This window comes from Corticium candelabrum, chromosome 4, assembly GCF_963422355.1.
Source record: "Corticium candelabrum chromosome 4, ooCorCand1.1, whole genome shotgun sequence".
In the NCBI taxonomy this organism is placed as follows: domain Eukaryota; kingdom Metazoa; phylum Porifera; class Homoscleromorpha; order Homosclerophorida; family Plakinidae; genus Corticium; species Corticium candelabrum.
Genome location: NC_085088.1, coordinates 3,576,847 through 3,603,989, shown reverse-complemented (window position 1 = coordinate 3,603,989; position 27,143 = coordinate 3,576,847). Strand labels below are relative to the sequence as shown.

At 38.7% G+C, this 27,143-nt stretch overlaps 4 protein-coding genes across 4 annotated transcripts in view; all 4 read right to left on the bottom strand.

Moving 5' to 3' along the window:
- Positions 1 to 1,247: 1,247 nt before the first annotated feature.
- On the bottom strand, positions 1,248 to 1,752 carry LOC134178047 (BTB/POZ domain-containing protein KCTD9-like). Its single transcript, XM_062644828.1, has 3 exons — positions 1,691 to 1,752; positions 1,483 to 1,604; positions 1,248 to 1,365 (listed from the first exon to the last, which is right to left on the bottom strand). Exons 1-3 carry the CDS (start codon positions 1,733 to 1,735, stop codon positions 1,248 to 1,250), a joined length of 285 nt encoding a protein of 94 aa, XP_062500812.1. The 5' UTR covers positions 1,736 to 1,752.
- Positions 1,753 to 7,483: 5,731 nt separating this feature from the next.
- Positions 7,484 to 8,489, bottom strand: LOC134178046 (52 kDa repressor of the inhibitor of the protein kinase-like). Its single transcript, XM_062644827.1, has 2 exons — positions 7,714 to 8,489; positions 7,484 to 7,649 (listed from the first exon to the last, which is right to left on the bottom strand). The coding sequence occupies exons 1-2, from the start codon at positions 8,487 to 8,489 to the stop codon at positions 7,484 to 7,486; spliced, it is 942 nt and encodes a 313-aa protein (XP_062500811.1).
- Positions 8,490 to 8,510: 21 nt separating this feature from the next.
- Positions 8,511 to 11,553, bottom strand: LOC134178045 (uncharacterized). Its single transcript, XM_062644825.1, has 3 exons — positions 11,365 to 11,553; positions 8,985 to 9,378; positions 8,511 to 8,776 (listed from the first exon to the last, which is right to left on the bottom strand). Exons 1-3 carry the CDS (start codon positions 11,551 to 11,553, stop codon positions 8,511 to 8,513), a joined length of 849 nt encoding a protein of 282 aa, XP_062500809.1.
- Positions 11,554 to 11,912: 359 nt separating this feature from the next.
- The window catches only part of LOC134178642 (C3 and PZP-like alpha-2-macroglobulin domain-containing protein 8), an 18,907-nt gene continuing 3,676 nt past the window's right edge, over positions 11,913 to 27,143 (bottom strand). The window contains exons 13-39 of the mRNA XM_062645530.1: positions 26,040 to 26,152; positions 25,811 to 25,972; positions 25,641 to 25,757; positions 25,519 to 25,581; positions 23,574 to 23,768; positions 23,360 to 23,509; positions 23,151 to 23,288; positions 22,988 to 23,087; positions 22,529 to 22,670; positions 22,346 to 22,463; positions 22,158 to 22,274; positions 21,853 to 22,098; positions 21,737 to 21,794; positions 21,587 to 21,670; positions 20,292 to 20,468; positions 20,141 to 20,222; positions 15,884 to 16,040; positions 15,487 to 15,567; positions 15,249 to 15,423; positions 14,964 to 15,181; positions 14,646 to 14,804; positions 14,521 to 14,580; positions 13,694 to 13,809; positions 13,551 to 13,638; positions 12,599 to 12,670; positions 12,426 to 12,531; positions 11,913 to 12,370 (exon numbers count right to left, since the gene is read on the bottom strand). Of these exons, the coding sequence (XP_062501514.1) occupies positions 12,144 to 12,370; positions 12,426 to 12,531; positions 12,599 to 12,670; positions 13,551 to 13,638; positions 13,694 to 13,809; positions 14,521 to 14,580; positions 14,646 to 14,804; positions 14,964 to 15,181; positions 15,249 to 15,423; positions 15,487 to 15,567; positions 15,884 to 16,040; positions 20,141 to 20,222; positions 20,292 to 20,468; positions 21,587 to 21,670; positions 21,737 to 21,794; positions 21,853 to 22,098; positions 22,158 to 22,274; positions 22,346 to 22,463; positions 22,529 to 22,670; positions 22,988 to 23,087; positions 23,151 to 23,288; positions 23,360 to 23,509; positions 23,574 to 23,768; positions 25,519 to 25,581; positions 25,641 to 25,757; positions 25,811 to 25,972; positions 26,040 to 26,152 (3,521 nt within the window). The 3' untranslated portion in view covers positions 11,913 to 12,143. The remainder of the gene's footprint in view (positions 12,371 to 12,425; positions 12,532 to 12,598; positions 12,671 to 13,550; positions 13,639 to 13,693; positions 13,810 to 14,520; positions 14,581 to 14,645; positions 14,805 to 14,963; positions 15,182 to 15,248; positions 15,424 to 15,486; positions 15,568 to 15,883; positions 16,041 to 20,140; positions 20,223 to 20,291; positions 20,469 to 21,586; positions 21,671 to 21,736; positions 21,795 to 21,852; positions 22,099 to 22,157; positions 22,275 to 22,345; positions 22,464 to 22,528; positions 22,671 to 22,987; positions 23,088 to 23,150; positions 23,289 to 23,359; positions 23,510 to 23,573; positions 23,769 to 25,518; positions 25,582 to 25,640; positions 25,758 to 25,810; positions 25,973 to 26,039; positions 26,153 to 27,143) is intronic.

The window sequence follows — 27,143 nt, the reverse complement described above, 5'->3', positions numbered from 1 at the left end:
TACGTTTCAGAGCAGATGGTGTCAATGACAAATTAGGTAACTCTACTTGCCTCTGGCTGCCTCGCTGGCTGGAAACGCGGTTTGCTTCATGATGCAATGATATACTAGAAATTGTACTTTTGCTAATAACCCATGACACAGAAATGGACGTTTCTATGCGCTCACTGGTTGTATATGGCAGGCCAAGCGTTGCAATATTCGATTTTTGCGTAAATATGTTCAAGTTTGGCAAAATAAATGCGATCATTTGCGAAATGTATTCGATCTTCATGCTATATGTGATGTGCTGTTTGAAACCTAGGCGATTCTTTGTCATTTTTGTGCATTGCGAATATGACATTTATGCGATTTTGTACGCGTAGATGCAATGTGACTGTGAGATGTACGTGCGATTCTCAAATTTTTCATGCGATGTCTGTGTCAAATATATGCCAAATCGAAGCGATCGTCACACGCCTCTACGCGATGCGCATGCCAAAATATATGCGATCAGCACACGCCTCTATGTGATGGCTTGGAACAGGTTGCTTGGGGTCAAAAAATGGAGACGCTGAAGAAGTCTTCATTTTGTAGGGTTGGAATACTCTAGACAGTTCTGCGGCCACGTCAGAAGTAACTCTTGGTGAGCTTGATCTTGCTGTAGACAGTCGTTCGGCAGTAGTGTCTAGGGAACTATTTCCTTCGACAAAAACATTGCAATTACTTTCGCTTTAGTGCATCGCGGGTCGAACACATGCGTTCGAGTGCGTTGCAATTCTATGTCCAACTTCTGATGGCTTTTTAGCAACATGAAAACATGCGTCTATGTTAGATTATCTTGTACGCAATTATCTCAATCGGTCAACCATGCATTTATTCAAATCAGTCAATTAATTATCTGACTCTGCTAATGAACTAATCCATATGCGATCTTGCTTCTTCTGTCTTAATTAATTATTTGCGCCGGGCTGCGTGGTGTCATTACTATGACAACGGTAACACTGGCAAACCGCATGCGGCGTCTTCTAGGAAACGAGAACAACCTACACGACTGTTCCTAGAACACAGATATGAACCGGATGCACGTGGAAAGTTGAAATCCTGTGGTAGACTATAGCATGCAGTGTGCACTACCTTCTGGCAGTGTGGTTTTGAGTAGAGAGTTGTAGCTTTTTGAAGTGAGGTGCTATGGATAACTATAATATTATACCGATCAAGCTAGGGTTGGTACGCACACTAGCTATGCGTACGTAATGACTAAACAATTATTAGATAAGACTCTTACCGGAAAAAGAAGCCTCATCTCGTTTAGCGCTAGATGATGCTAGTTGAGATTCTATTCCGATGGGCAGCTCTTCAGCGTCAAAGTAGAGTACATCGCCATCACTGCAAAGTTCACGATTAGAGCACGATAACGTTACCACAGAGTCATGCACGGGGTGCCACGCACTATTACATAGAGCACGTGGACTGTTGCAAAATTCACGAATGGCATCGTCTTACCGAATAACTTCGAGATCTTCGATCCGTCCCCCGAGCTCGTTGGTTATGCTTGTGGAATGTATGCATAGACGAATGTTGGCGACTTCTAAAAGCTGCTCAATCGAACTCGGAACCTGTACTACCTGAACAGGCAAAACGCAATCTCTATAGACATTCACTATATCTATATGCATGACCTTTTGTAAGCCTAAGTATTATAGCAACTTACGACGACGCTTTTTGGCTCTCCAGCCTTTCTTACGACAACTCTCATCACGCCCTTGCAGTCGGTCGAAATGACACGTGTACAGCGGTGAAGAACAATGATAATAGTTTAATTAACTAATTATTGAGTTAATAACGTGGCAAATACATCCTTTTGAAATTAACGTCTAATTGATATTAATTTTTACATTACATTGCAATGCTTGTAAATTTATGCAATTTTGTTGTAAATTTATGTGATTTTGTTGTAAAGACATTGAATTTTGTTGTGAATATATGCGATTTTGTTGGGAATATATGCGATTCTGTTGTGAATATATGCGATTCTGTTGTGAATATATGCGAATTTGTTGGGAATATATGCGATTTTGTTGTGAATATATGCGATTTACTTGTGAGTATATGCGAATTTGTTGTAAATATATGCGATTCTGTTGGGAATATATGCGATTCTGTTGTGAATATATGCGATTCTGGTGTGAATATATGCGAATTTGTTGGGAATATATGCGATTTAGTTGTAAATATATGCGATTTTGTTGTGAATAATGCGAATTTGTTGGGAATATATGCGATTTTGTTGTGAATATATGCGATTTACTTGTGAGTATATGCGAATTTGTTGTAAATATATGCGATTCTGTTGTGAATATATGCGATTTAGTTGTAAATATATGCGATTTTGTTGTGAATATATGCGAATTTGTTGGGAATATATGCGATTTAGTTGTAAATATATGCGATTTTGTTGTGAATATATGCGATTTTGTTGTGAATATATGCGATTTAGTTGTAAATATATGCGATTTTGTTGTGAATATATGCGATTTAGTTGTAAATATATGCGATTTTGTTGTGAATATATGCGATTTAGTTGTAAATATATGCGATTTTGTTGTGAATATATGCGAATTTGTTGTGAATATATGCGATTTTGTTGTGAATATATGCGAATTTGTTGGGAATATATGCGATTTAGTTGTGAATATATGCGATTTAGTTGTAAATATATGCGATTTTGTTGTGAATATATGCGAATTTGTTGGGAATATATGCGATTTTGTTGTGAATATATGCGATTTACTTGTGAGTATATGCGAATTTGTTGTAAATATATGCGATTCTGTTGTGAATATATGCGATTTAGTTGTAAATATATGCGATTTTGTTATGAATATATGCGAATTTGTTGGGAATATATGCGATTTTGTTGTGAATATATGCGATTTACTTGTGAGTATATGCGAATTTGTTGTAAATATATGCGATTCTGTTGTGAATATATGCGATTTAGTTGTAAATATATGCGATTTTGTTGTGAATATATGCGAATTTGTTGGGAATATATGCGATTTAGTTGTAAATATATGCGATTTTGTTGTGAATATATGCGATTTTGTTGTGAATATATGCGATTTAGTTGTAAATATATGCGATTTTGTTGTGAATATATGCGAATTTGTTGTGAATATATGCGATTTTGTTGTGAATATATGCGATTTAGTTGTAAATATATGCGATTTTGTTGTGAATATATGCGATTTAGTTGTAAATATATGCGATTTTGTTGTGAATATATGCGATTTAGTTGTAAATATATGCGATTTTGTTGTGAATATATGCGAATTTGTTGTGAATATATGCGATTTTGTTGTGAATATATGCGATTTAGTTGTGAATATATGCGAATTTGTTGTGAATATATGCGATTTTGTTGTGAATATATGCGAATTTGTTGGGAATATATGCGAATTTGTTGGGAATATATGCGAATTTGTTGGGAATATATGCGATTTAGTTGTAAATATATGCGATTTTGTTGTGAATATATGCGATTTTGTTGTGAATATATGCGATTTAGTTGTAAATATATGCGAATTTGTTGTGAATATATGCGATTTTGTTGTGAATATATGCGATTTAGTTGTAAATATATGCGATTTTGTTGTGAATATATGCGAATTTGTTGGGAATATATGCGATTTAGTTGTAAATATATGCGATTTTGTTGTGAATATATGCGATTTAGTTGTAAATATATGCGATTTTGTTGTGAATATATGCGAATTTGTTGGGAATATATGCGATTTTGTTGTGAATATATGCGATTTACTTGTGAGTATATGCGAATTTGTTGTAAATATATGCGATTCTGTTGTGAATATATGCGATTTAGTTGTAAATATATGCGATTTTGTTGTGAATATATGCGAATTTGTTGTGAATATATGCGATTTAGTTGTAAATATATGCGATTTTGTTGTGAATATATGCGATTTTGTTGTGAATATATGCGATTTAGTTGTAAATATATGCGATTTTGTTGTGAATATATGCGAATTTGTTGTGAATATATGCGATTTAGTTGTAAATATATGCGATTTTGTTGTGAATATATGCGATTTAGTTGTAAATATATGCGATTTAGTTGTAAATATATGCGATTTTGTTGTGAATATATGCGAATTTGTTGGGAATATATGCGATTTTGTTGTGAATATATGCGAATTTGTTGTGAATATATGCGATTTAGTTGTAAATATATGCGATTTTGTTGTGAATATATGCGATTTAGTTGTAAATATATGCGATTTAGTTGTAAATATATGCGATTTTGTTGTGAATATATGCGAATTTGTTGGGAATATATGCGATTTTGTTGTGAATATATGCGAATTTGTTGGGAATATATGCGATTTTGTTGTGAATATATGCGATTTACTTGTGAGTATATGCGAATTTGTTGTAAATATATGCGATTCTGTTGTGAATATATGCGATTTAGTTGTAAATATATGCGATTTTGTTGTGAATATATGCGAATTTGTTGGGAATATATGCGATTTAGTTGTAAATATATGCGATTTTGTTGTGAATATATGCGATTAAGTTGTAAATATATGCGATTTTGTTGTGAATATATGCGAATTTGTTGGGAATATATGCGATTTTGTTGTGAATATATGCGATTTACTTGTGAGTATATGCGAATTTGTTGTAAATATATGCGATTCTGTTGTGAATATATGCGAATTTGTTATGAATATATGCGATTTTGTCGTAAATATATGCGAATTTGTTGTGAATATATGCGATTTTGTTGTGAATATATGCGATTTACTTGTGAGTATATGCGAATTTGTTGGGAATATATGCGATTGAGTTGTGAATATATGCGATTCTGTTGTGAATATATGCGAATTTGTTGGGAATATATGCGATTTAGTTGTAAATATATACGATTTTGTTGTGAATATATGCGAATTTGTTGAGAATATATGCGATTTAGTTGTAAATATATACGATTTTGTTGTGAATATATGCAAATTTGTTGTGAATATATGCGATTTAGTTGTAAATATATACGATTTTGTTGTGAATATATGCGAATTTGTTGTGAATATATGCGATTTTGTTGTGAATATATGCGATTTACTTGTGAGTAAATGCGAATTTGTTGTAAATATATGCGATTCTGTTGGGAATATATGCGAATTTGTTATGAATATATGCGATTTTGTCGTAAATATATGCGAATTTGTTGTGAATATATGCGATTTTGTTGTAAATATATGCGATTTTGTTGTGAGTATATGCGAATTTGTTGGGAATATATGCGATTGAGTTGTGAATATATGCGATTCTGTTGTGAATATATGCGATTTTGTCGTAAATATATGCGAATTTGTTGTGAATATATGCGATTCTGTTGGGAGTATATGCGAATTTGTTGGGAATATATGCGATTTAGTTGTAAATATATACGATTTTGTTGTGAATATATGCGATTTACTTGTGAGTATATGCGAATTTGTTGTGAATATATGCGATTCTGTTGGAAATATATGCGATTCAGTTGTGAATATATGCGATTTTGTTGTAAATATATACGATTTTGTTGTGAATATATGCGATTCTGTTGTGAATATATGCGAATTTGTTGTGAATGTATGCGATTCTATTGTGAATATATGCGAATTTGTTGTGAATATATGCGATATTGTTGTGAATATATGCGAATTTGTTTTGAATATATGCGATTTAGTTGTAAATATATGCGATTTTGTTGTGAATATATGCGATTGTGTTGTGAATATATGCGAATTTGTTGGGAATATATACGATTTTGTTGTGAATAGATGCGATTTGGTTGTGAATATATGCAATTTGTTTGTGAATATATGCGATTTGGTTGTGAATATATGCGATTCTGTTGCCATTCTGTTGTGATATATGCGATTCTGTTGTGAATATATGTGATTTGGTTGTAAATATATGCGATTTTGTTGTGAATATATGCGATTCTGTTGCTATTCTGTTGTAATATATGCGATTTTGTTGTGAACGCGATTCTTTTGTGAAAGTATGTGATTTGGTTGTGAATATATGTGATTCTGTTGCCATTCTGTTGCGACTCTATTGTGAATACATACGATTTTGTTGTGAATCTAAGCGATTCTGTTGCGTCTCTGTTGTGAATCTATGCGATTCTGTTTTGGATTTATGCAATTCTGTTTTTGATATATGCAATCATGTTGTGAATCTATATGCGATTCAACCACACCTAAGATTGTTCTTTCGCATCTATATTGAGCGTGAATTTTGCAACAATCGGCGTGCCATACAGAGAAGCGTCTGGAAACCACGAGAACTTGACTAATTTGATCATATCAGAACCAACTGACCAGCCATTTAGTGCATTCTTGAGCATTGATGACATCACTATGAGGACTTTGACCTTCCTGCTTCCTCTGACCTACAGTATAGTCAGAAATGGGGCTTATATACTAAATGGTGAACTTCAAAATCCTCCCTGGTTACGTAACCATGCATCTACTCAAACCAATAGAGCGTTGATGACATCACTAATTAGGAGGACTCTGACCTTTCTGCCTACTCTGACCTACACTATAGTCAGAAATGGGACTTATCTAAACTAAATGGTGAACTTCAAAAATTCTTCTTGGTTACCTAACCATACAACCACCTGACTATATAACACCAGCCACCATTTACTCAAATTAATTATCACTTCGATTTTATTGGATTTACTTCTACTTACGACTGCGTTCATCTATTTTCTGATTTCTGTATGGCAATGCACAAAGGGAAACATCTCAGAAGTATTGAAAAGACCCGGGTGCTTAACTTAAACTGCATGACTTCTTTAGGAGAGAAATGCAGGAAGGAGTTATGCTCTTGGACAAGCCAGCTGACCGTGTAGCTGAGGCTATTGGTATAAATAGGTCCACTGTATATCGGATCTGCAAAGAACAGAAAGAAAAGGGACATGTCAGCAATCCACAGAAAAGAGGCAAAATGAAACACAGTGGATCAGTTGAAGAGCTAGTACACAGACAATTTTCAGGTAGGTGTCATTAGACGCAGAATACATAGATTCTATACAGACTAGACCTTCCCTACCATGTCGTTGCTGCATGCAGCTTTAGTACATGAAGTCAACTACCCTTTCTCTAAGACAAGTTTGTATAAGACAGTACGTAAGATGAGTTTTGCCTACAAAACTATGAAAAGGAAAAAATGTCTCTACGAGCAAAATCGTATCTTAACAGCAAGGCCCATTGTGGAACGCAGGTAAGTTTCAATTAAGTCGTCGCGTAGTCCACTTAAGCTGCGCTCGCAACTACAAGTGGTTACCGGTAGTGTGCAAGTAATTCTCAAGAGTGTATTTACATTTGGGAAATATGTATACTGTTCATCTGCACCGGCTGCTAGAGCTTGCTGCGGAGTTGAGGGCAAGTCTACAATTTCGAAACCCTGCCAGTAAACGTTCCAATTAACATACCAGCTCCTCGTCAAAAGTCGCAGGACTAGGGAGATCTGTCTGGTAAAACGCTCCAAGCTCTTCAACGTGTCTTTTCCAGAAGGGGTCTGTACGCATAGCGAGAGGTACAAGGCTTAGCCCAAGCACTGACTTCTTCTGTGTGTCAGAAAATCGTTCCCTGAACAGCACAAACAAAGAGATCGTCAAGGTACCACCAACACTTGTGTTAATTAAACACTTACTTCATTTGACCAAGGAAGTGATCCAAAAACCGAATAGCAGTAGTCCTTCTAAAGTACTCTTCTGCCGTCTCTGCTGAAACATTTGCGCGATTCCTTTGTCTACCACAACGTCGGGGTAAGCACGGCTCATAGTCCGACTCCCCTACAGCTTCACGAACTTTTTCAGGCGCATATTTGAACCATCGGTCACTGTGTTCCGACACGTTGTCTCTGAAATGCTGCAGCCCTTGGCAAGTCCTGTCTACATCTTTATACACTTTACTTATGTCTCTAGAGAACGACTGTAGCTTGACACTAAGACCATTTAGAGTAGACATCACTTTGATCATAGTTGTGAAAGCCATCACGAACTCGAACTGACTTATACAATGGAGAAGGGTAGTAGCATCTGTGACGGTTTCTCTGTTCCATCCTGTAGAAGAATCCTTGATGTCTTCAAATACTACTATGAGAGTTGTAAATAGTTGGTCAAAGTTCTCTAGAGCATCGTGTCTCTGAATCCAGCGCGTTTTACAAAGCCCTAGAAGTTTCGTTCTCTTTGGGGCCTGATCCTGGCCTTGCTCACAAATTTTCTTCTCCAGGAAGGCCTGCCGCTTTAGTGAATTTTTAAAAAAGTCAGCTACTTTGGTTATAACTCCCATGGCATTTCTTACTGCCGGTATTTTACAAGCTTCTACAATGACCAAATTAAGCTTATGGGATACACAATGTACATACACTGCCTTGGGAAACTCTGCCTGAATTCTAGCCTTGACACCGCTGAGATTTCCGGCCATGTTCCCAGCACCATCGTAACGTTAACCCTGCCCTCTGAGGAAGTCAGTATCTAACCCATATCGCCTTATTGTGTCGACTATCAAAGAGGCTAAGGCTTCACCAGAGATGCCCTTTTCACAAGAAAAAAATCCGATAAAGTCTTCTTTCAATTCGCATTGACCATCAACGTATCTCATGACCAGGCTCAACTGCTCGATATTTGAACAGTCAGCTGCTTCATCTAGTAGTACGGCAAAATACTTGCCTTTGGAGATTTCATTCACAATCTTCTCTCTGATCCAGTTGCCTATGATATCAATCAAGTCATTCTGGATTGTTTTTGATCGTTATATATAGCGCGTTCTTTGGCGCAGACATGAAGTGTTCTTGTAGTTCTTTGTCACCAGAATCAAGTCGAAAGTCAAGCAGGGCTTGAAAATTTCCAGGATTATAACTAGTTTCAGCTATCCACTTGCTGTTATCTTTATGGCCTCTGAAAAGAATATTTTGCTTACCAAGGAAGACTATGATCTTCACTATTGAGCGCAGTATCGACCTGTTCTTACACACTCTCTTAGCAACAGCCGTCTGTGCTTCCTGAATAACTGGCAATCGTATCTGCTTCATTCTGGCAGTGAATTCAGCCAGAGCTACCAGAGTATCTCTGTGATACTGACAAGACTCATGATCTTTGAGCAACGTCGTGGCCTTGTAGAACTTAGTAAGAGGCCAAGACACCAATAGTCCTACATTGTCTCCGGTTGCAAACAGCAGACACGGGGCACAGAATCCACCATTGCAGTGCTTCGAATAGCATAGCCATGAATACTTCTTTAGCCATGTTTGTTGAAAGCTACGCTTTTTCTTCCCATGCTCTTCGACCAAAGGGCATACAAAATCATCGCTTGGCTGATCAATATATTTTGGAGTAGATTAAACTTGAAACAAGTTGATATCAATTAATCTTACTTGTCTCAAAGAACATTTACGTAGATACGTGTCAGATGATGAAAGAGCCCTTGCAAACGTTAGACCTACTAATTCAACGTCGTAGGGACGATTTAGGCAGCTTAGACCCAACTCACCAACGGCTGCGCAGGGTCCTGGGGTCTCACTAACAACAGCTGGTTTCACGTTCAGGGTTTCCAGTAGGTGTCTCTGGAATCTCTCCGCCTTCCGATCTCAATCGCTTCACTCCAAAGTCAGTCAAGCTGCCCTGCCGCTTTTCATGATACTGTGCACGCGTATGACTGACGACACCGGGGGAAATTTCTCAAGACACGCCCACTGAGTTGGGGGATGCACGTGCACCATGCTTGGATCCGCGCCTGTGCAGTGCTCATCAAAGTTTGCAGGTAGACTCTAGCTACTACTTTTAGCAGAGAGATGATGCACTGTCGTAGCCTCGTCCCCAGACTCTCTCTCTCTCTCGTCTCGTAGACACTAGTAGAGAGATGATGCACTGTCGCACTAGACGTGTATGTAACGAGTTGAGCTCAGTCAATCTATTGAGCTCTAAATGTGCGTTCCACGAGTCGTAATAGACATTGTGGAGACTGCGACTAAGGCGACGTGGCAACCCTAAAAAATCTCGGTGCCAAGCTTCGACTGTACTACAAGTAGTTAGACGTAGTTAGGGAATCCCCAGTCACTAGCATCGCTCCAGACGCAGTGTGGATTGCAGCTCCGGATGTGCTTCCATCACCACTACTCACTGGGTCTGGGGCGAGGCTACCCAGTCACCAGGTGACCGTATGTCTTGTCGTTTACGTCAAATGGTTACGTTTGTCTCAAATGGTTACTTTTGAATTAGGCAGACGGTGCAAGATGCTCTATTTAAGCGTCTAGTAACGTAGCATTCCATCAGTGCCTATTTCCGTCAGTGCCGTGTGCATTACAGTCAGTGTTTACGAACGAGATACTACTGCCTTCAACATGGCGTCACTTGAGAGAAAGAATTTGAGATTACTACCAGCTATTCTCTTCATTGCTGTCATAGGACGGTAGGTCAAGCCAGAAACAAGAAAGATATGATAAATGTGTGCATGCTATGTATGTATACAGCTATAGTCTGTGCATTTTCAACTACAAAAACATGACCCTTGATGATGATGAAGCTTTATTTATCTACGGAATAACCTTCACCTACTAGAGTCGGTCTTCCAGGCACCGTGTATATATCGATGTTGTTCTATTCTAGTATTGGGCATCTGTTGAGGGACAAAAGTGGCAAGAAGAACATCTCAAGTTTGGAGGGAGACGACGGATTACTTTCTGTAATAAACATTTTGGTTGGCTGACTCCGCGTGTCAACTCCAACAAGCTCAGTCCTCAACGAAATTCGGTGACCACGAATACAAATCTTGTTATTAGCATGCATCTTCTTAGTTACGACCACAAACATATATCTATCTAGCTATACATACAGGTTTTTCAAGTTATGAATATTTATCTATACGCGTCTAGCACAATAGTTACATTTCGGAGTGCTTTGACGGTATAGCTCCAGAAATACGCACGTAATCTGATTGCAACTACAGAAACTGCACAGTGCAGTGTATAGTTTACTATTACTAGTAATATAGCAGATGTATAGAGAGAGAATAGACTCTAGTTATCTAACTAAACAAAGACTATTTGTGTCTGAAGAAGCAGTAAACGCTGGACACATTCATGCATGTTCGCGGGGTGCCAGGCTACTCTCTGGGGTCACATGTGTCGCTCACCTCAAAACCGCTGATTACTGCATTCTACCGAGCGTGCATGTTTCCGCGCCGCGTCCGTCTCTGTTCAATAGTTTGGCTGCGGTGTCTGGAGCTCTTTTTGGCTGGCTCCCAAGGCATGCCTATAGTAACCAGCTGCAGAGCCATATATCTAGACGGTTCTGTTAGTAACTTTCTCGCTGCCAAAAATGTGCAAAAACTTACTAGGTACGCCCTGTATTTCGGAGACGGTAAAGAGCAGAACAATTTTGTCCGCGTGAATTGCGTCTTCACCATGCAGAGCCACTTTTACAGAGTGCCATGCTGCATCGGATACCTCTAGCAAAGGATATCCCGGATGAGGAAGACCATCTGATTTCATGCTAGGCTACGATTAGTCAGCGGCAGCGAGCAGTTAGCCGCAGAAAAATTTTCTAGTTCCTGAGGCGTGCCGCTGGCACTCGGAGCGTGCCGTTTTTGCCGCGTGGCAATTTGTTCACAATTTGCCGTTGCCGTTCATTTCTGATGAGCGGCGTGCCGCTTGTTGCCGCTCAGCTGAACGGCACATATGGTGAATCAGACCTAGACACATATTTTAGGAGGCACAACATAGACACCCAGCTGCAGTCACTTGATGCATCCTGTTTCCTTTTCTTGTTCGAAAACTAGTGCGTTAATTAAGCTACAATAATTGATAAAGTTTACTCAGCAAATTGCTCAATCACAAGACAAAAACTCATATGTATGAGTCTCAGCTGGCACCAAATCAATGCAAGAATACAAACAACATCACAGCTTCACTAAACCATCAGCAAAAACTTCTACCAACATTCTCTGCATGTTCAGCCCTATACAGTTAGCTCATAAACAAGATAAAATTACCACTAGCCCATACAATCCAGCCATAAATCTAATGAAGTTCATCATATGTAGTTCACTCACTTGACCACCCATTACATCCAGTCAACAGAATCACTCCAGCAATGACCTCATCATCATACCAACAAGAGTCATTAAAACAGTGATCAACGTAATACTGGAAACAGATGTAGAGCTCGAAGGTGGGTTCTGTGTGGGGCAGCCAATAGTTTTCTTGTAATCATCACATCCAGCACAATTCTCGTTACACATACACAGTTCACACACAGTCGCATCGGCCATGCTCAATGGAGCATACAGCACTGACTCCTTCTCAAGATCTAAAAATAGCATTTACATAGTAACATATTAGAGACGTGTGAATGCTGGACAAACCTGGTTCGTAGTAGCTGTAGACAACGGCAGGTACTGGTTTCACATTTCCAACATCATACTGACGATTGGCTGTGACTACTACACATTTCTTGCTGTTATACACAAGCTGAAAATGTATGTACACAATTGTCAATCTTCAAGGCTCAATTATCCGTATTTGCTCAATGATTAACCTGGTTGAGATAAATGTCCACCTGATCTCCACTGACATCATACCTTTTTACATCCGAATCGGATTTCATGTACTAAACATCACATCGTAAATTCATATGGATTGTACTAAAAGATAATTCAGACAATAATTGTGTGTGTGCTTGTGTGTGTGTGTGTGTGTGTGTGTGTGTGTGTGTGTGTGAAATACTCGCACAACTGTTGAGAGCAGAGGCCATTAGTATCAGGGTTGTCCCCAGCATACAAAAGGCACGGCGCTCCACCTTGCCTTGGCTTCCACTTGGTACAGGCCCGCCATGCTTTGCTGCATGAGTGGGCAGTGATTAGCTATGAAGACAATGGACTGGTATTTGTATTTTGAAAAGTGGGAAGTTGTTTCAGGCTAAAAGGAGTTCCTATCCTACATAAATGCAGGTTCTCAACTTCTTGAGGTCTGGAAATTTTCCCACTCGCGTTGATATAGCTATCATGTGGTCAAGCACAGTGAACTAAGACAGAGAGAAACTTTTTAAAAAAGATAAACCACTGTGTTCCTTTTGTGCCTGAGCATTCTGTAACAACAATTTGTGGCATCTCAGCATAAGCAAACCTGCATCAAAGCTTTTGTGGGCAGACCATATAAATCGGAATGGGCGGGCCAAAATTTAAGGTGGACATGGTTATTTCCGCCGTGCCTTCCAAAAATCCTGGGAACACCCCTGAATATAAACACAAAAAATCCCATCTAAATAAACATACTTATACATCCATGTCAGTTAAAACAACACAGCCTCTGTCCTTGGACCCAAACTCTATTCGCTTGTCATTTTGTTGTGCCACTCACTAATTCAAGCTTAGACGTTGTCAAAAGTAAGATGGCATATGGTTTTCATTGTCACAGTCATTATTTACTCCACATGTTTATGTCAACATAAATAATCAATTCATTAAATACATTGACACAATTAGACATACTGTCTCCATTGAATCATGATCAACTCCAAATCCAGATGGGAGCACAGACGACACAACAACCATGCCAGAGTCCTCATCCTTTTTATATCTAAATGCACACTCAGAGTCAGAATAGATATCATGATATGTATAAGTATACTTACGTTGAACAGAGTGTTATGTCAATTCTGTCACCAGCATTCTTCTCCAACACATCAACTACCAGCAGGTAAGACGGTTCTGAACTACCATGTGCAGGAACGTTGTATGCCACAGTTGCCTGAACATTCAAATAATGTTAATTGATAACTACATGCTACACACCAATCACTCATGTTTACATAAAAGTTATTTCTTTTCATGCACCATATCCATGCATGCACATAGCAGTGTTATGTAGGCAACGCTTTGCATTTAGATGTAATCCAAAAGTCAAAAATGAAGGAGCTAACCACGTGAGATGAGTATGCATATACAATTTGATTGATGAGCCAAGATCACACAATTCACTCCATAAGGCAAGCTATGCTAACGACTGCACAAGAATATAATTTATTGACAGATTCAAATCAAATGCTTGTCTAACGTATGGGTCTTTTAATTAACCTAGTATAGCCTTGTGCCAGACCCTCTAGCCTCGTCCCCAGACTCACGTGAGCCTGGCAGTGTCCGGTACTCCTATACGAGAAGCTGAAAGTGTCATACGGAAACCAGACACTACCAGGCTCATGTGAGTCTGGGGACGAAGCTAATCTTCATGATGTCACGCCTGGTTCCTATATGACACAACAACGCTACTTCAACTCCCTGTATTCGGCAGTTAGAATTAATCATCACCGTGTATAGCAAATCTCACAATGTCTCACAAAGTCATATGTATCTACCAATATAATTTAGTACCTACACCCTATAAAACATGTATCAATTATGTGAACAGCTGTGCAAACATACATTTTAGTAACGCAAACAAAGTATTATACACAACATGTACCTGCAGAAGAGCAGTTCCAGACCCATTCACATTCAAGTTAAGATTGCCACCAACAGGAACCTACAGCATGCAACAACAACTAATGATTGACTTTACATAAATTAGCACACACAAACGTATATAACCTCTGCTTGTTGAAGCACTAATGCATTGTCAGAATCAACACTAACTACATGTGAGAAATCCAAATCAACATCCGAAGTAAGATGAATGTTGAGAGATCCGGATCCTTGACGCAAGGCAGCAGCATAATTAGCGAGAGCTTGAAGAGCAACACACGTGTCCTATAACAACACATATCAATGTATACATACATGTGTGTGTGTGTGTGTGTGTGTGTGTGTGTGTGTGTGTGTGTGTGTGTGTGTGTGTGTGTGTGTCTGTCTGTCTGTCTGCCTGTCTGTGTGCCTGTGTTACAGGCAAAGTGACAATGGAAACTTTACCTGAGTTGAAGACCATCCTCCGAGTGAATTCCTCTGTTGACTCAGCCATTTAGCAGCTGGCAGCCCACCAGGAATGTCACTGACCTGCGTGATGGCCAACAAACCATAACCAGTCATCTCAATTTCAGCCGAAGGTGCATGGTAAGGATAATAAAAGAAATCGTCGTTGCTACTCTTTCTACTTGAGCCACCCGACTCCTTCCAATACATTACTCCACCTTCATGAAATTAATTAAACACAAACAAGTCAAGGAAAAATACCATCAAACACAGTCATTCCTCTACCATCTACAGTCGCAATAGACTTCAGCTTGGTGATAGCTTGAGATGTCATTGAGCTTCCAGAAAGTGCAAGAGCATATGCCATAATACAGATAGTATAATGTCTACTCGTTGATATCAACTTTCCTTCTAGATACCCTTGAGCTTTCGTGATAGCGCCACTGACTGCCGGTGCTCCCTACATATTACCAGCACACAAAACTTACATAACAAACAATTGTTGTCAAACTGATAAACATACATTGACATTGGCTGCATCTCTGGTTTCAATAAGCGAGATGAGAACAAACGCTGTGTTGGCCGTTTCTCCATCAAGACCTCCCTAAGTAAAAAACCTACTTAGTAACTCTAACTGAATCCTTTACAACCAATCTACCAAAATAAATTAATTAAAATATTAATATTAATATAAATTATTAAATTGAGATTAAATTTAATTAATAATTAATTAATATTAATTAAATATGATTAATAATTGAGGTTAAATGTGATTAATAATTAAACATGATTAATAATTGACATTAAATGTGATATTAAAATAAATTAAAAGTTAACAACTGAATCATACACAGCACAGCAAGCCTTTGCTGCGTCTAAATCCAAAGATTATCGCGTCTTTGTAATTTGGGTTGACTTACTTTTATGTATGTGTCAACGAGTCTTCCAACAGTGGGAAAGACACCACTCGGCAACTGTTTCTTTGCTATCCATCTTGTTGAGAGTTGCACTTGTTGTGAATCGATAGTTACAAAGTCGGAAGCCAGAGCATACAATTTGACAACAAATGCTGTCAACCTGTATAATGAATGCAACAATAGTGTGATAAAATGAACGAAAACTATAGCTTGACAAATGTCATTAACTGTATGTGATAAGCTGTGACCTACATCTATATCTATATTTCAGTGCACACACACATGCACATGCACACACACAGACACGCACACTTTCACGTGCACACACACACACAGACACACACACACACACACACACACACGTGACACATACACACACACACACACACACGTGACACATACACACACACACACACACACGCACGCACACACACACACACACACACACACACACACACACACACACACACCTTGAACCTTGATTCCACCATACCCACTATGGGTTTTGGCAACACAGCGTAATAGCGCTTCTGCAAGCAGCACAATCATCAGCATCACAAAGACTGATATGTAATGATCTGAGGTCTCTTGTGACAACATCTATCCATCTTTGTTTAGGCCCATGTGTTGGCCTTGTTGCATTACTAAGTCTGCTGCGAAGTAGTTGTTTTTGGGGACGATTGTCACTCATGCACAGCAGATGGCCCAGCCATTGCAATCGTTGTTTCTGTATTGTCATAGCAATAGGGTCTTCACACGCTTGTTCTAAATTGTCTGAAAAATTCTTGATTTTATTCCATCTTGAGACACCAAGAATCGATCGAATGCACCGCATGTGGCATGTATTTAAACGTTGCAAGTTTGGTTGTGTAACGGACCAAGTCTCACATCCATACAGCAAAACTGGTCTCACCAAAGCACGAAAAATTTTCATCTTTGTGGAGATTGAAAACTGCCAGTTGGTAAATACCCTTTTCTTCCAGGAACCGAAAACTTTACTTGCTTTGCTTATACAAGCATCAATTTCAGCAATGCATCCACCATCTTGGCTTATGATACTCCCCAAGTAAGTAAACTCTGTAACGTTTTCAAGAACAGAACCGTCAAGAAGAATATGTGCCTGCTCGTAACCAATGCTCAAAACTTTTGTTTTCTTGATGCTGATTTTCATTCCCCATTTACAGCAGGACTCATGTAGACTGTCTACTAACTTTTGTAGATCACCCGAGGTCTTCCCAATTAAAGCTAAATCATCAGCATACATAGCAGCTTTAATGACACTAGTTCCTTGAGCTTTGACTCTGTAGTTCATGTAGAGACTTCCCTCTTTCCTGTATTCAATTTCTACTCTGCCAACTTTAGCTTTGTTTAGTGCTTCACATACAATCTTGTCCATGACGAGATTAAATAATACAGGAGACATAGCACAACCCTGACGTACACCAGTTGTAACTTCATATTTTGATGACTTCTCACCACTAGATTTGACAACACAATGTGTTCCATCGTGAATGTCAACAATCAATAGTACAACTTGTTCCTCAATGCCTCTCTCTTTCAAAAGTAGTCTGAGAATATCTCTAGGTACGGAGTCAAAAGCTTTTTCCAGATCAACAAAACAAATATGAACAGCACACTCATGTTCAATGGACTTTTCAATTAACTGACAAACCAACCATATTTGATCAATTGTTCCTCTACCCGGACAAAAACCACATTGAGCTTCCAGTAGTAGAGGTTCAACTGACTGTTTAAGTCGTTCCAGAAGACTATTTGCTAATTCCTTTCCAGGTACACTGAGTAATGAAATACAACGATAGTTGTCACATATTAGTCTGTCATTTTCTTGAAAACAGGGACAAGAACTGAATCTTTCCAATCCTGTGGCACTCTTCCTGAAGACCAAACTTGTTGAAGAAGCTCAGATAGCCAATCAAAAAGCTCCGTAGGCCCAGCTTTCAGTAATTCAGCTGTTATTCCATCACTACCAGATGCTCTATTATTTTTTAACTTTTTAATAGCATTGGTGATTTCTTCTTCACTGAGTGGAGCACCAGACCCAACAGAGCGTAGAACCATTCCAGAGTCTATTGCAATAGGACGTCTGACATTTAATACCGAGGCAAAGTGTCTCTTCCAACGATCTAACTGATTGTCGGTACAAAGTAGTTTCTGACCATGCTCATATAAAATTATTGAGGCAGGTTGAATGGATACTTGATCAAAGTTTTTGGGCTTCCTAAAAAATTCGTAATGATTGTGGTGTTTCAAGTCAGATTCTAAATCAGATGCTTGTTCATGCAACCATTCTTCTTTGTCTTGTTGAACTGCTCGTTTCACTTGTTTGCATAAACTAACATAATGTTTCCTAGCCATCTCGTTTTCCTGACATCTCATCCAAGCGATGTGAGCCTCACGTTTCTTAGCTATCAACTGTACTGTACACTCAGAAATCCATCTATTCTTCCTGGTTTGAACAACATTGAGGTGTTCATTTGCAGAGTCCATAATTGCACTACAAAAATCAGACCACATATCTTCAGTCTCAGTAGATAATCTTTGTGTGAATCTAGTCATGACGTTATTTCGATATTTGCCTAGAGCAATAGGATCACTGAGTACATCTCGTGCAAAGGTTTTCACTCGTCTTTTCCCACATGGCTTCTGAAGTTTCAGTACCATCTTACTACAAACAAGTTTGTGGTCACTGTCAAAATTTGGTCCTCGTCGTACTCTTGTATCATATACCATTTCTTGCATAGACTGCTTTACCAAAACGGAGTCTTTTAGACTTGGCTGTAATTTGGGATTAGGAGAATACCAAGTGGCAGTGTGTATATTCTTATGCTGGAAAAAGATGTTTGTGATTCCCAGGTTATGTGCTTGACAAAATTCTATCAGTCTAACACCATTGTCACTGGTTGACTGTGATAAACCAAACTAACCAACAACTTTTGAAACTGCCGTTCCAAGTCTAGCATTAAAGTCACCAAGCACAACAACAAGCGAACCTGTCTTATGCATAGCAACGTCAAGTTGTTGATAAGATTCATCTTTAACTACATCTTCGCATTGTTCTGTTGGAGCGTAACCAACAATGACATTCAAAATTCCTTTGTCAATGAGAAAGTCAGCACGCAATATCGTATCTGAGATAGGATCAAACGATTTGAGTGACTTCATCACATTATGTCTAACCACTAGACCAACGCCCCTGGAAGCTAGCTCAGGTGGTCCAGAAAACAACAGACGATAGCAGAAGTCTTCATCTAAATCCATCATGCCTGCGCCAGGTAAGTGAATTTCAGTAATGCCACATAATGCAATATCAGTTGTAATCAACTCTTTGGCAAGAAGGTCAGTTCTGCCCACACCCTTTAATGTTCGAACATTCCACACACCAAACTTAAGCAATTGATTCTTTTTTTACATCACATCATTGATTTCTTTCTGCTTACGATGAATGGAAGAGCTTGAGCTAACAGTTGAAGGGTAGTGTAAACTTGACTTGCAACTATTCTTTACCATTATATTGCATATATGATGAAACTTCTTTACATGGTTCCTCATGGAATTTACTGATGACAATACACTAGGACAATCCAGAATAGGACATCTCATGGAATGACCAGACCATGTTATTGTGGTACCAGAAGCAGATTGGATAGCAGTCTGACTACAAACTGAGTTATTAGGGGCAGTCGGAGAGCCCTCAATAACCCCTTCCCGCGAGCACAGCCCCTTGATTGCCGGGTTGCCTCTCAATCTTCGGAGCCCAGTTCTATTCCTGGCATCACTGGCTCTTTCCCCAGCAATTTTTGTCCACACGCTGAGGAACGCGCTCTATTCTGCGTTTAGTAGCAACATATGTTAAGTGACCAGCTTGCTAGACTAGCGCACCCTAGCCTCTCACCATCTTCAACTCGCCGAAGGTTGAAGTTAGCATGTATTTCCTCCCCCGGGCAAGGGAACTACCAGAAATACAAGGTCCCGTGGGGTACCCTCTTGGAGGGTTCAGTGAGAGGACACACGCACACACACACACACACACACACACACACACACACACCCACACCCACACCCACATCCACACCCACACCCACACACACACACACACACACACACACACACACACACACACACACACACACACACACACACACACACACACACACACAGCACACAGCACACAGCACACAGCACACAGCACACAGTAAGTACAATCACAGGTCATGCATGGGCCTCTATGTGGTAACGTACCAGAGACTACCACTGTCATCTCGTCCACCCCAGGCACTGTACGAACCATCATTATGTCTGTAGTTCAACTCACGTTGGTATCCTGAACCAAAGCATGAACACCGAGTTAGCACATTACTGACACATTTGACAGCTTTGAATTAACTCAGACCTGTCATCATATATTTATTCGTTTTTGACTTCAGGTCAAGTGTCAACTGTCCTGTTGCATCCAAGTACTGACGAACAAATATGTTTGGTGCCGTACTGGCAGCATTCTGTTCTCCACATCCGTATGGCATGCGCACCAACCTTTCTAGATTGTTTAATGTCGGGCCCATCAAGTCACCTAATCATTGCAATACCACATGATCAACACTCCCACACAAAATTTATACAAAACATTTTATACAAATTATTTTATTTCATTCATTAAAATGTTTACAAAATGTCTGTATACAATTTTTTATTTTATTAATTATTCCTATTGAAATACTAGTAATGCATGAACCTCCGTCGAGCGTTGCTTCAAATGAAAGCTACGAAGCAGTACTCATCGGAAGTAGTTTCTACAGTACCTGGAGGAGAGTTGAATTTTCTAGTTACTGTAGAGTTGTACTATTCCTACCCAAAATGGATTTTCCTCACTCGTAACTTGTTACTGCACTCTAGCTACTCCAGAAGATTTGGCCAGACTTCTAATTTTTCCAAAGCTATAGTTATAAATTCTGTGTCTTTGTGTATCGCTTTTACAATCTAAATTGTCTATATAAATACATATTGTATCAATTTACGTACATTAGCTATGGTATCGATAGTTGGCAACACACATTAGCAATGAAGTCCGGTACGCAACGCACGCACTACTCTACGTTTGTGCATACTACGGCAGCAAGATTGGATGCTCGTAGATTTTCAGGTAGCGCTACTTGAAATACAACGTTTCCATTATTTCTGATCAAAATTGACGCCTTTCTGGCTAGATGTTCTCTCATGTCAAACAGTGCGTAGTAATTCGCTGCCCGGCCATTGTCCCTTGTTGCCGCATGCGAAACAAAGAAGAAAAATGTGTCGTGATTGGTCACTCGCTTGCATACCATACATTCCTGAAGCGTGACACTCATATATGGTCATTTTTTGGTGTACATAGTCAGCCAGCCAGCCAGCCAGCCACAGAGATTTGGGGCAAATAGAACTCCGTTAGTATACCGCTCCTCGCAAGTCACGTGACTTCTTCGAATTCCCATCCCTTTGACTTGTAGCTTTCAAATTATTTAGTAAAATATTTACAAAATATTTTTTATACATTTTTTCATTTTATTAAACAGTTTTTATTAGAATATTTTATTTATTAAAATATTTACAAAATATTTTATACAAATTTTATTTTATTAAACTATTTTTATTACAATATTTTATTTATTAAAATATATACAAATAAATGCAATACAATTCAAGATATCATACCAATAACTGAAACAGTAGCTCGGCCTGAGTCTCTGATGACATCCGATGGCAAAGTTAGAGACAACGACTGCTTATAACTTTGATCTACAGTACAAGAGACAGCAATATGTTATGCCAAGTAGTTCATAAATTAATGTTTATCCTATGTACCAGATTGATCCATTTGTATCAAGACATTTTGAGTGTAATCAACTGCTCGACCTTCAGGCTACATCACAGCATTAGTATCGGTCTGCCTCTTATATGAACAAATAGAATCGACTTACGACAACAAGTAGCTGGCGCTCCACGGCATCAGCGGCAACACTCGATCTCGCTATTACTTTGATCACAATTTGACCCACCGTTCTTGGGGTAACCGCAAACACAACTGTCGTCCCACTGTTAGCTGTGACAGAAATACTCTTCGAGAGTGTAAGCGGTTCCGGGGTGTTGACTAGTTCTGCTTCATTTGTCAAAATATTATACGACACAGAAACAAGATCTTTGTTCTCTTCCAGTTCTACAAGCACCTGAGAGCAGAACAAAGTGACACTGAAATAACAGCAAATGAGTAGACAAAATCTCTCACGTTATTAATATCAACATCCAGATAGTTGAACACGGTGACTTTAAGACCCAGCTGCTCTCCACGTCTGACAGAGTACGGAAGATTGAGAGAAACAAAGAAAGGCTGAAACGCCTTTAACTATAAACAATGAAATATATCATTAGATTTACTTCATGTAAATATATACTCTAGCATAAATCATTCAGTACCTCGGCTCTTGTTGCAGGGACACCTAATCCTGTTCTGCTGTTGACTGCAAAACCACTTGCGACCCATGTTGTAATTGTGTCTGGAACTTTGCTTGTGAACGTTGTCATGCCATTAGCTCTACCAGCATTACAACACAATAAATGTTACACGAGCTCATATTGTAAAATGTTGGTTTTATTCACCCGGTTACTGCATCAGACCACAACCATGTTTCGGGAAAGAAAGTTCTCGTTCTCTCGGGTTCTAAAAGTTCACCTGTAGCCGGAGCGCTGTCACCATCAGCTAAATCTAAGGCCATCTCAGGTACTATGCCAGCACGTTCATCTGAATATACATAAACAAAATCAACTTCATTGTATGATAAAACAAAATAATTTATATATATTTTACTATATTTTTTAGTAAAATATTAAATATATTATATATTTGTATTAGTTAATTAATTAGTATTAATTTATTTTATTTCATTTAATTTATATAAATATCAATAAATAAACAAATAAAATGTCACTAAATAATAAATATAAATAAATGAATATAAATAAATATATTATATAATATAAAATAAATTAATTATTTTTATTATCTATAATTTATATAAATATTTACATAAATTATATGAAATAAAATAGATTAATTACTAAACAATGGAACTGCGCAGTCTGGACAGCCGAAACGATAATGATATTGCTGCTTTTCTTTGTACAGAGTAGTATCTGTCAATACCACGACTCCTGCTTTCTATACATTATATTGTCTGATTAAATCACAAGGATTAAAATCATAAAATGATACAAAACATACATCAAATATGCTATACGCATCTTGACCACCCGGTGACCACGGCCACCATATAGAACGTTTTTCCCGCCGAAACGCCCACACGGGACCGTCATTCCAATCAGGAGTTGAAGTGTCATACGATTGAAGTTCATCGACAACCTACACACACATGACAGTCAGCACGCAAACAACAACTAGCATGCACAGCAAACGTATTACATCCATCTTACATGTGCTTGTGTGATATCATTGGTGTCTGCTAGTAATGCAACACTATAGTCAACTGCTGCAACAGCCACGAACGAATCAGGTGTCGCTTTGACTGTAACTGTCACATCGTCGCCGGGCTTTTTCTCAGTTACACCAAATGAAACGTTCACCTGAATAAACAAATTCCACTTTAGAACAATTCAACATTTGAATGTCTCTCTGCAAATGACAAACTGAATTCTCAAAGCCAATGGCAACAGAAACCGAAAGACTGTCTGCAACCACTTCGCCATCACCCGTGATCACATAGGCTACAATCTGAGCCGATGGAGCCATCGCATGGGTTACAGGGACGTCAAGACTAGTGCTAGTAGCAGAGCTGTCTAACTGCTTCAAGTTGTGAACAATCAAATTGCCACGAGCCATTACCTATGTAACAAGCATATACTAAGACTGAGCAATGAAACCTGACAATAATATTAGATACATATGTACAGGCCCACAAAAGGGGCTTTATCACAAATAAAATCTACTTGTACAACAAAAAATTAAAAATTAATTAAAAAATTAAAAATTAAAAATTAAAAACTTAAAACTTATAAATATAAAATAAATCAAAAATTATATAAAATAAAATTTTAAAAATGTAAAAATTTGTAACTTAAAAAATATTATTAAATGTCAATATTTGCATATACTGTATGCAATCTACATGTACATATGGTATACTAATATATAATTTATATATATATATATATATATATATATAGGTCTCAATCAGGACCAACTCTACTTTCCAGTGCTAATCTGGCTATCAACATTCTTGCATTAAAAGCCACAATTTGACAGAAAGTTGCTGGTGCAAATTACATATTGACTGACTAATAGACAAATTGTTATGAATGATGTTCTACTTGCAATCACTTTTAAAACCTCTAGGCTACTTGGTGACCAAAGTCCTAAAGTTTCAACCACAAGGGGGTGAAATACACCACCAGACTGTAACACTATCCAATCATGCTTCTGATCTTTTTCAATCTCTCCGGCTTCAGCTGCTGCTCCTGAGTGACCGGCTGCTGCTCCTAAGTGACCGGCTGCTTTGACAAGGTAAGAAGGCTGTAAACAATTCCAAACGATAAGGTCAAAGTAAGCTGGCAGACCTTGTTCAACGTCAGGATGAAAAACATCCCCTAGTCTTGTTTCACAAGTGCTGTTGCATTTCATCTCACGACAACAATAAGGATCATCTACTAGCACTGCATTAAAATTACTTCACACAGGGCATTGTGACATTTATTCTCAACTTCTGTTCCTGGCTACATCCAAGTAGGTGGTCACCAAACTTATCGATGATTGCACCACATGTACATCTCTTGGTGGCAGGGGCTGATGGAAACACTGGAATTCCCAGCCAGATCTGTAAAGCTACGATGAACTCCTTGCTAGGCATGGTGAGGCCTAAGTTGGGGTTGGGGATTGCCCGCGACCAGGCGTTTTGACTTGAAACGGTGTTGAGTCGAGCGTGATCCCGAATGCTGGCGGACTCCTTGAGAGAAGAGTACAAATTGAAATCCAGCATGATTTGAAACTGATGTTGACTGGTTGTCCCCAATTCGAAAGTTATGTTGGGAATTGAATGGACATACACTCATTTGAGCATAAGCTAATCACCTGTAAACTTTGCGATTAAAGTCGGCAAGAAAGCTTGCGAGTGAGATAAGCTGCTGGAGAGCTTCTACATGCTTCCCTCAACCCAAGACCACCAAGTTGAATAGGCAGTGTAGCCTGATGCCATAAACTTTCAGAAATAGAACAATTAATTATCCTCTCAAGAGTCTTCTGCATGTCGATATCAAACTGCTGTAGCTGAGGGGGAATTTTATCAGGTGTAACAGTTCTCAGTAGGTGGTTAATTTTACAGATAGAAAGACACGATCTCAGCAAATGCATTTCAGCGTGGCTGTTTTGGTTCTTCAGATTTTCCTGACATTCCCAATTTTTTCAATTCGCTTTGAAAAACAGTTCTGGAAAAAGTTCTTTGATCCATAGATAGGAGTATATATATAATAAAAATTAAAAAATGTAAAATAAAAATACTTTTGAAAATCAAAAAAATTAATATATACCATATATAGATTACCTACAGTATCTGCAAATATTGACATTTAATAGATCAAACCTGGTAGTAGAGTTTTGAAAATGCAAACGTTGATTTGACTCCATAATTCAAAGACGTGCCAATCTAAACAGCACGTTCCACGTTCATCTCATGAAAACACTAAACACTACATGTGACTGTACTTGAGCACTCGAGGTACTTGTTGACAGTTGAATAAAGCTACTGCTAGGAGATTTGCTTATGCTAGGGTTACTGTATGCAGTCACTTTATTTCCTGTCCGTGGATCCTTGCACTCAGCCTAATACACAACTCAATGAATGACAAATTACCTCAATATTTTGAAACACATACATTCAGTGAGAGCCGCGTGGCACCCGTTGGTACATCGTATATCAACACAGCGATACCACCTATGACTTGAACAACAAATGGAGTCGACCCATTATTGGTCATAGCAGTAATGGTGACACTAATTCCTTCCATAGGTTTATTATCCTGGGTTGTAACAAGAATCTATACAAACAGACAACAATCACACATGTGTGCCAATCAGTAGAAATACTAAAATAAAAATGTTTACCCTGGCAACAAATGACAAGCCTGGCTTGAACGTGTCAGGAGTTGATTCATGAAACTTCATCTTGATAGAATGACTGTAGAAGGTAGTCAAACCTTGACCACTCAAAGTTGTTCCTGCAAACATATAATCAACACAAAATGATGACAGACACTGTGCAGAGCCGGGAGGTTAAAAGTGTCATACGAGAACCGAACACTGCCAAGCTCATGTGAGTCTGGAGACGAGGCTAATGCAGAGCGAGGCTCATCTCAAGCTCACTCATACACTAAGTTGTTTGAACAGACATGGTTAGTGTGCTTTCTACTTAACGTAGTTTCTTTTCATTGTGGTTGTTGTAGCGGTGTGTTGTCGGTATTGTATTGTAAAGCTGTATCAATAAAGTTGTTGCATTTCAGTGCGGAAAATAGCAACTTTGTTTGCTCACACATGCAAAAATATGGCCGGACATCCTGCATTTTATATCTGACCGTGTGCGCAACTATTCTCTAGCGTGCTACATCAATACCCTTACAGCTTGTCTAGTGTACTTTTTACCTTCCCGTATGCTCATATTATCAAAATTGGGGTAGAAACTGGTTTCCCTTGCCATTTCTACGAGCAATTATGTATAGTTAGCTAGTTGTATAGCAAGCTTAGATTGTGCTCATTGAGTACAGTCGTCAACTTTCGATTACACTTTCTACGTGTCAGTCTGATAGGCTCTGTATGTTTGGACATGGAGACATTTTGGTCGGACAGATGTCCTATGTCCGACCGTAATTTTCCCCACTGCATTCATGTATTCCTATTATTGTTATTGTTATTGTTTTATTTTATTAGTTGATGTGCTCAACCAGATCAGTCTAGTTTGTAACACAAATATTGTTATAAAAATGTTTTCCAGGTTGAGCATGAATCCTTCACTCCCATCATACTTTCGTGTACTGGCAGAACCAGCAAATCACATCGACATTTCTATTAAGAAAACTGGCTTTAATGCTCACAGAAAAAGAGTCTACATACAGCACAACGTTAAGTTGGATACACAAACTAGCCTTTTCATTGATCTGGTCATCTACCATGTGCCTGCAAGGATGTCGATCAAAGCCAAAGTCATACTTGCCA

What these genes read in the sequence shown, in the direction of transcription:
- LOC134178047 (XM_062644828.1), bottom strand. Translation starts at nt 1,735, where the DNA reads ATGAGAGTTGTCGTAAGAAAGGCTGGAGAGCCAAAAAGCGTCGTC. An exon ending in GAGAGCCAAAAAGCGTCGTC is followed by an intron (nt 1,605 to 1,690) that starts GTAAGTTGCTAT and finishes TTGCCTGTTCAG; the next exon opens with GTAGTACAGGTTCCGAGTTC. An exon ending in GAAGATCTCGAAGTTATTCG is followed by an intron (nt 1,366 to 1,482) that starts GTAAGACGATGC and finishes TGAACTTTGCAG; the next exon opens with TGATGGCGATGTACTCTACT.
- LOC134178046 (XM_062644827.1), bottom strand. Translation starts at nt 8,489, where the DNA reads ATGGCCGGAAATCTCAGCGGTGTCAAGGCTAGAATTCAGGCAGAGTTT. An exon ending in CACTTCCTTGGTCAAATGAA is followed by an intron (nt 7,650 to 7,713) that starts GTAAGTGTTTAA and finishes TGTGCTGTTCAG; the next exon opens with GGAACGATTTTCTGACACAC.
- LOC134178045 (XM_062644825.1), bottom strand. Translation starts at nt 11,553, where the DNA reads ATGAAATCAGATGGTCTTCCTCATCCGGGATATCCTTTGCTAGAGGTA. An exon ending in ACATTTTTGGCAGCGAGAAA is followed by an intron (nt 9,379 to 11,364) that starts GTTACTAACAGA and finishes TATATTGATCAG; the next exon opens with CCAAGCGATGATTTTGTATG. An exon ending in GAAGATCATAGTCTTCCTTG is followed by an intron (nt 8,777 to 8,984) that starts GTAAGCAAAATA and finishes TTGATATCATAG; the next exon opens with GCAACTGGATCAGAGAGAAG.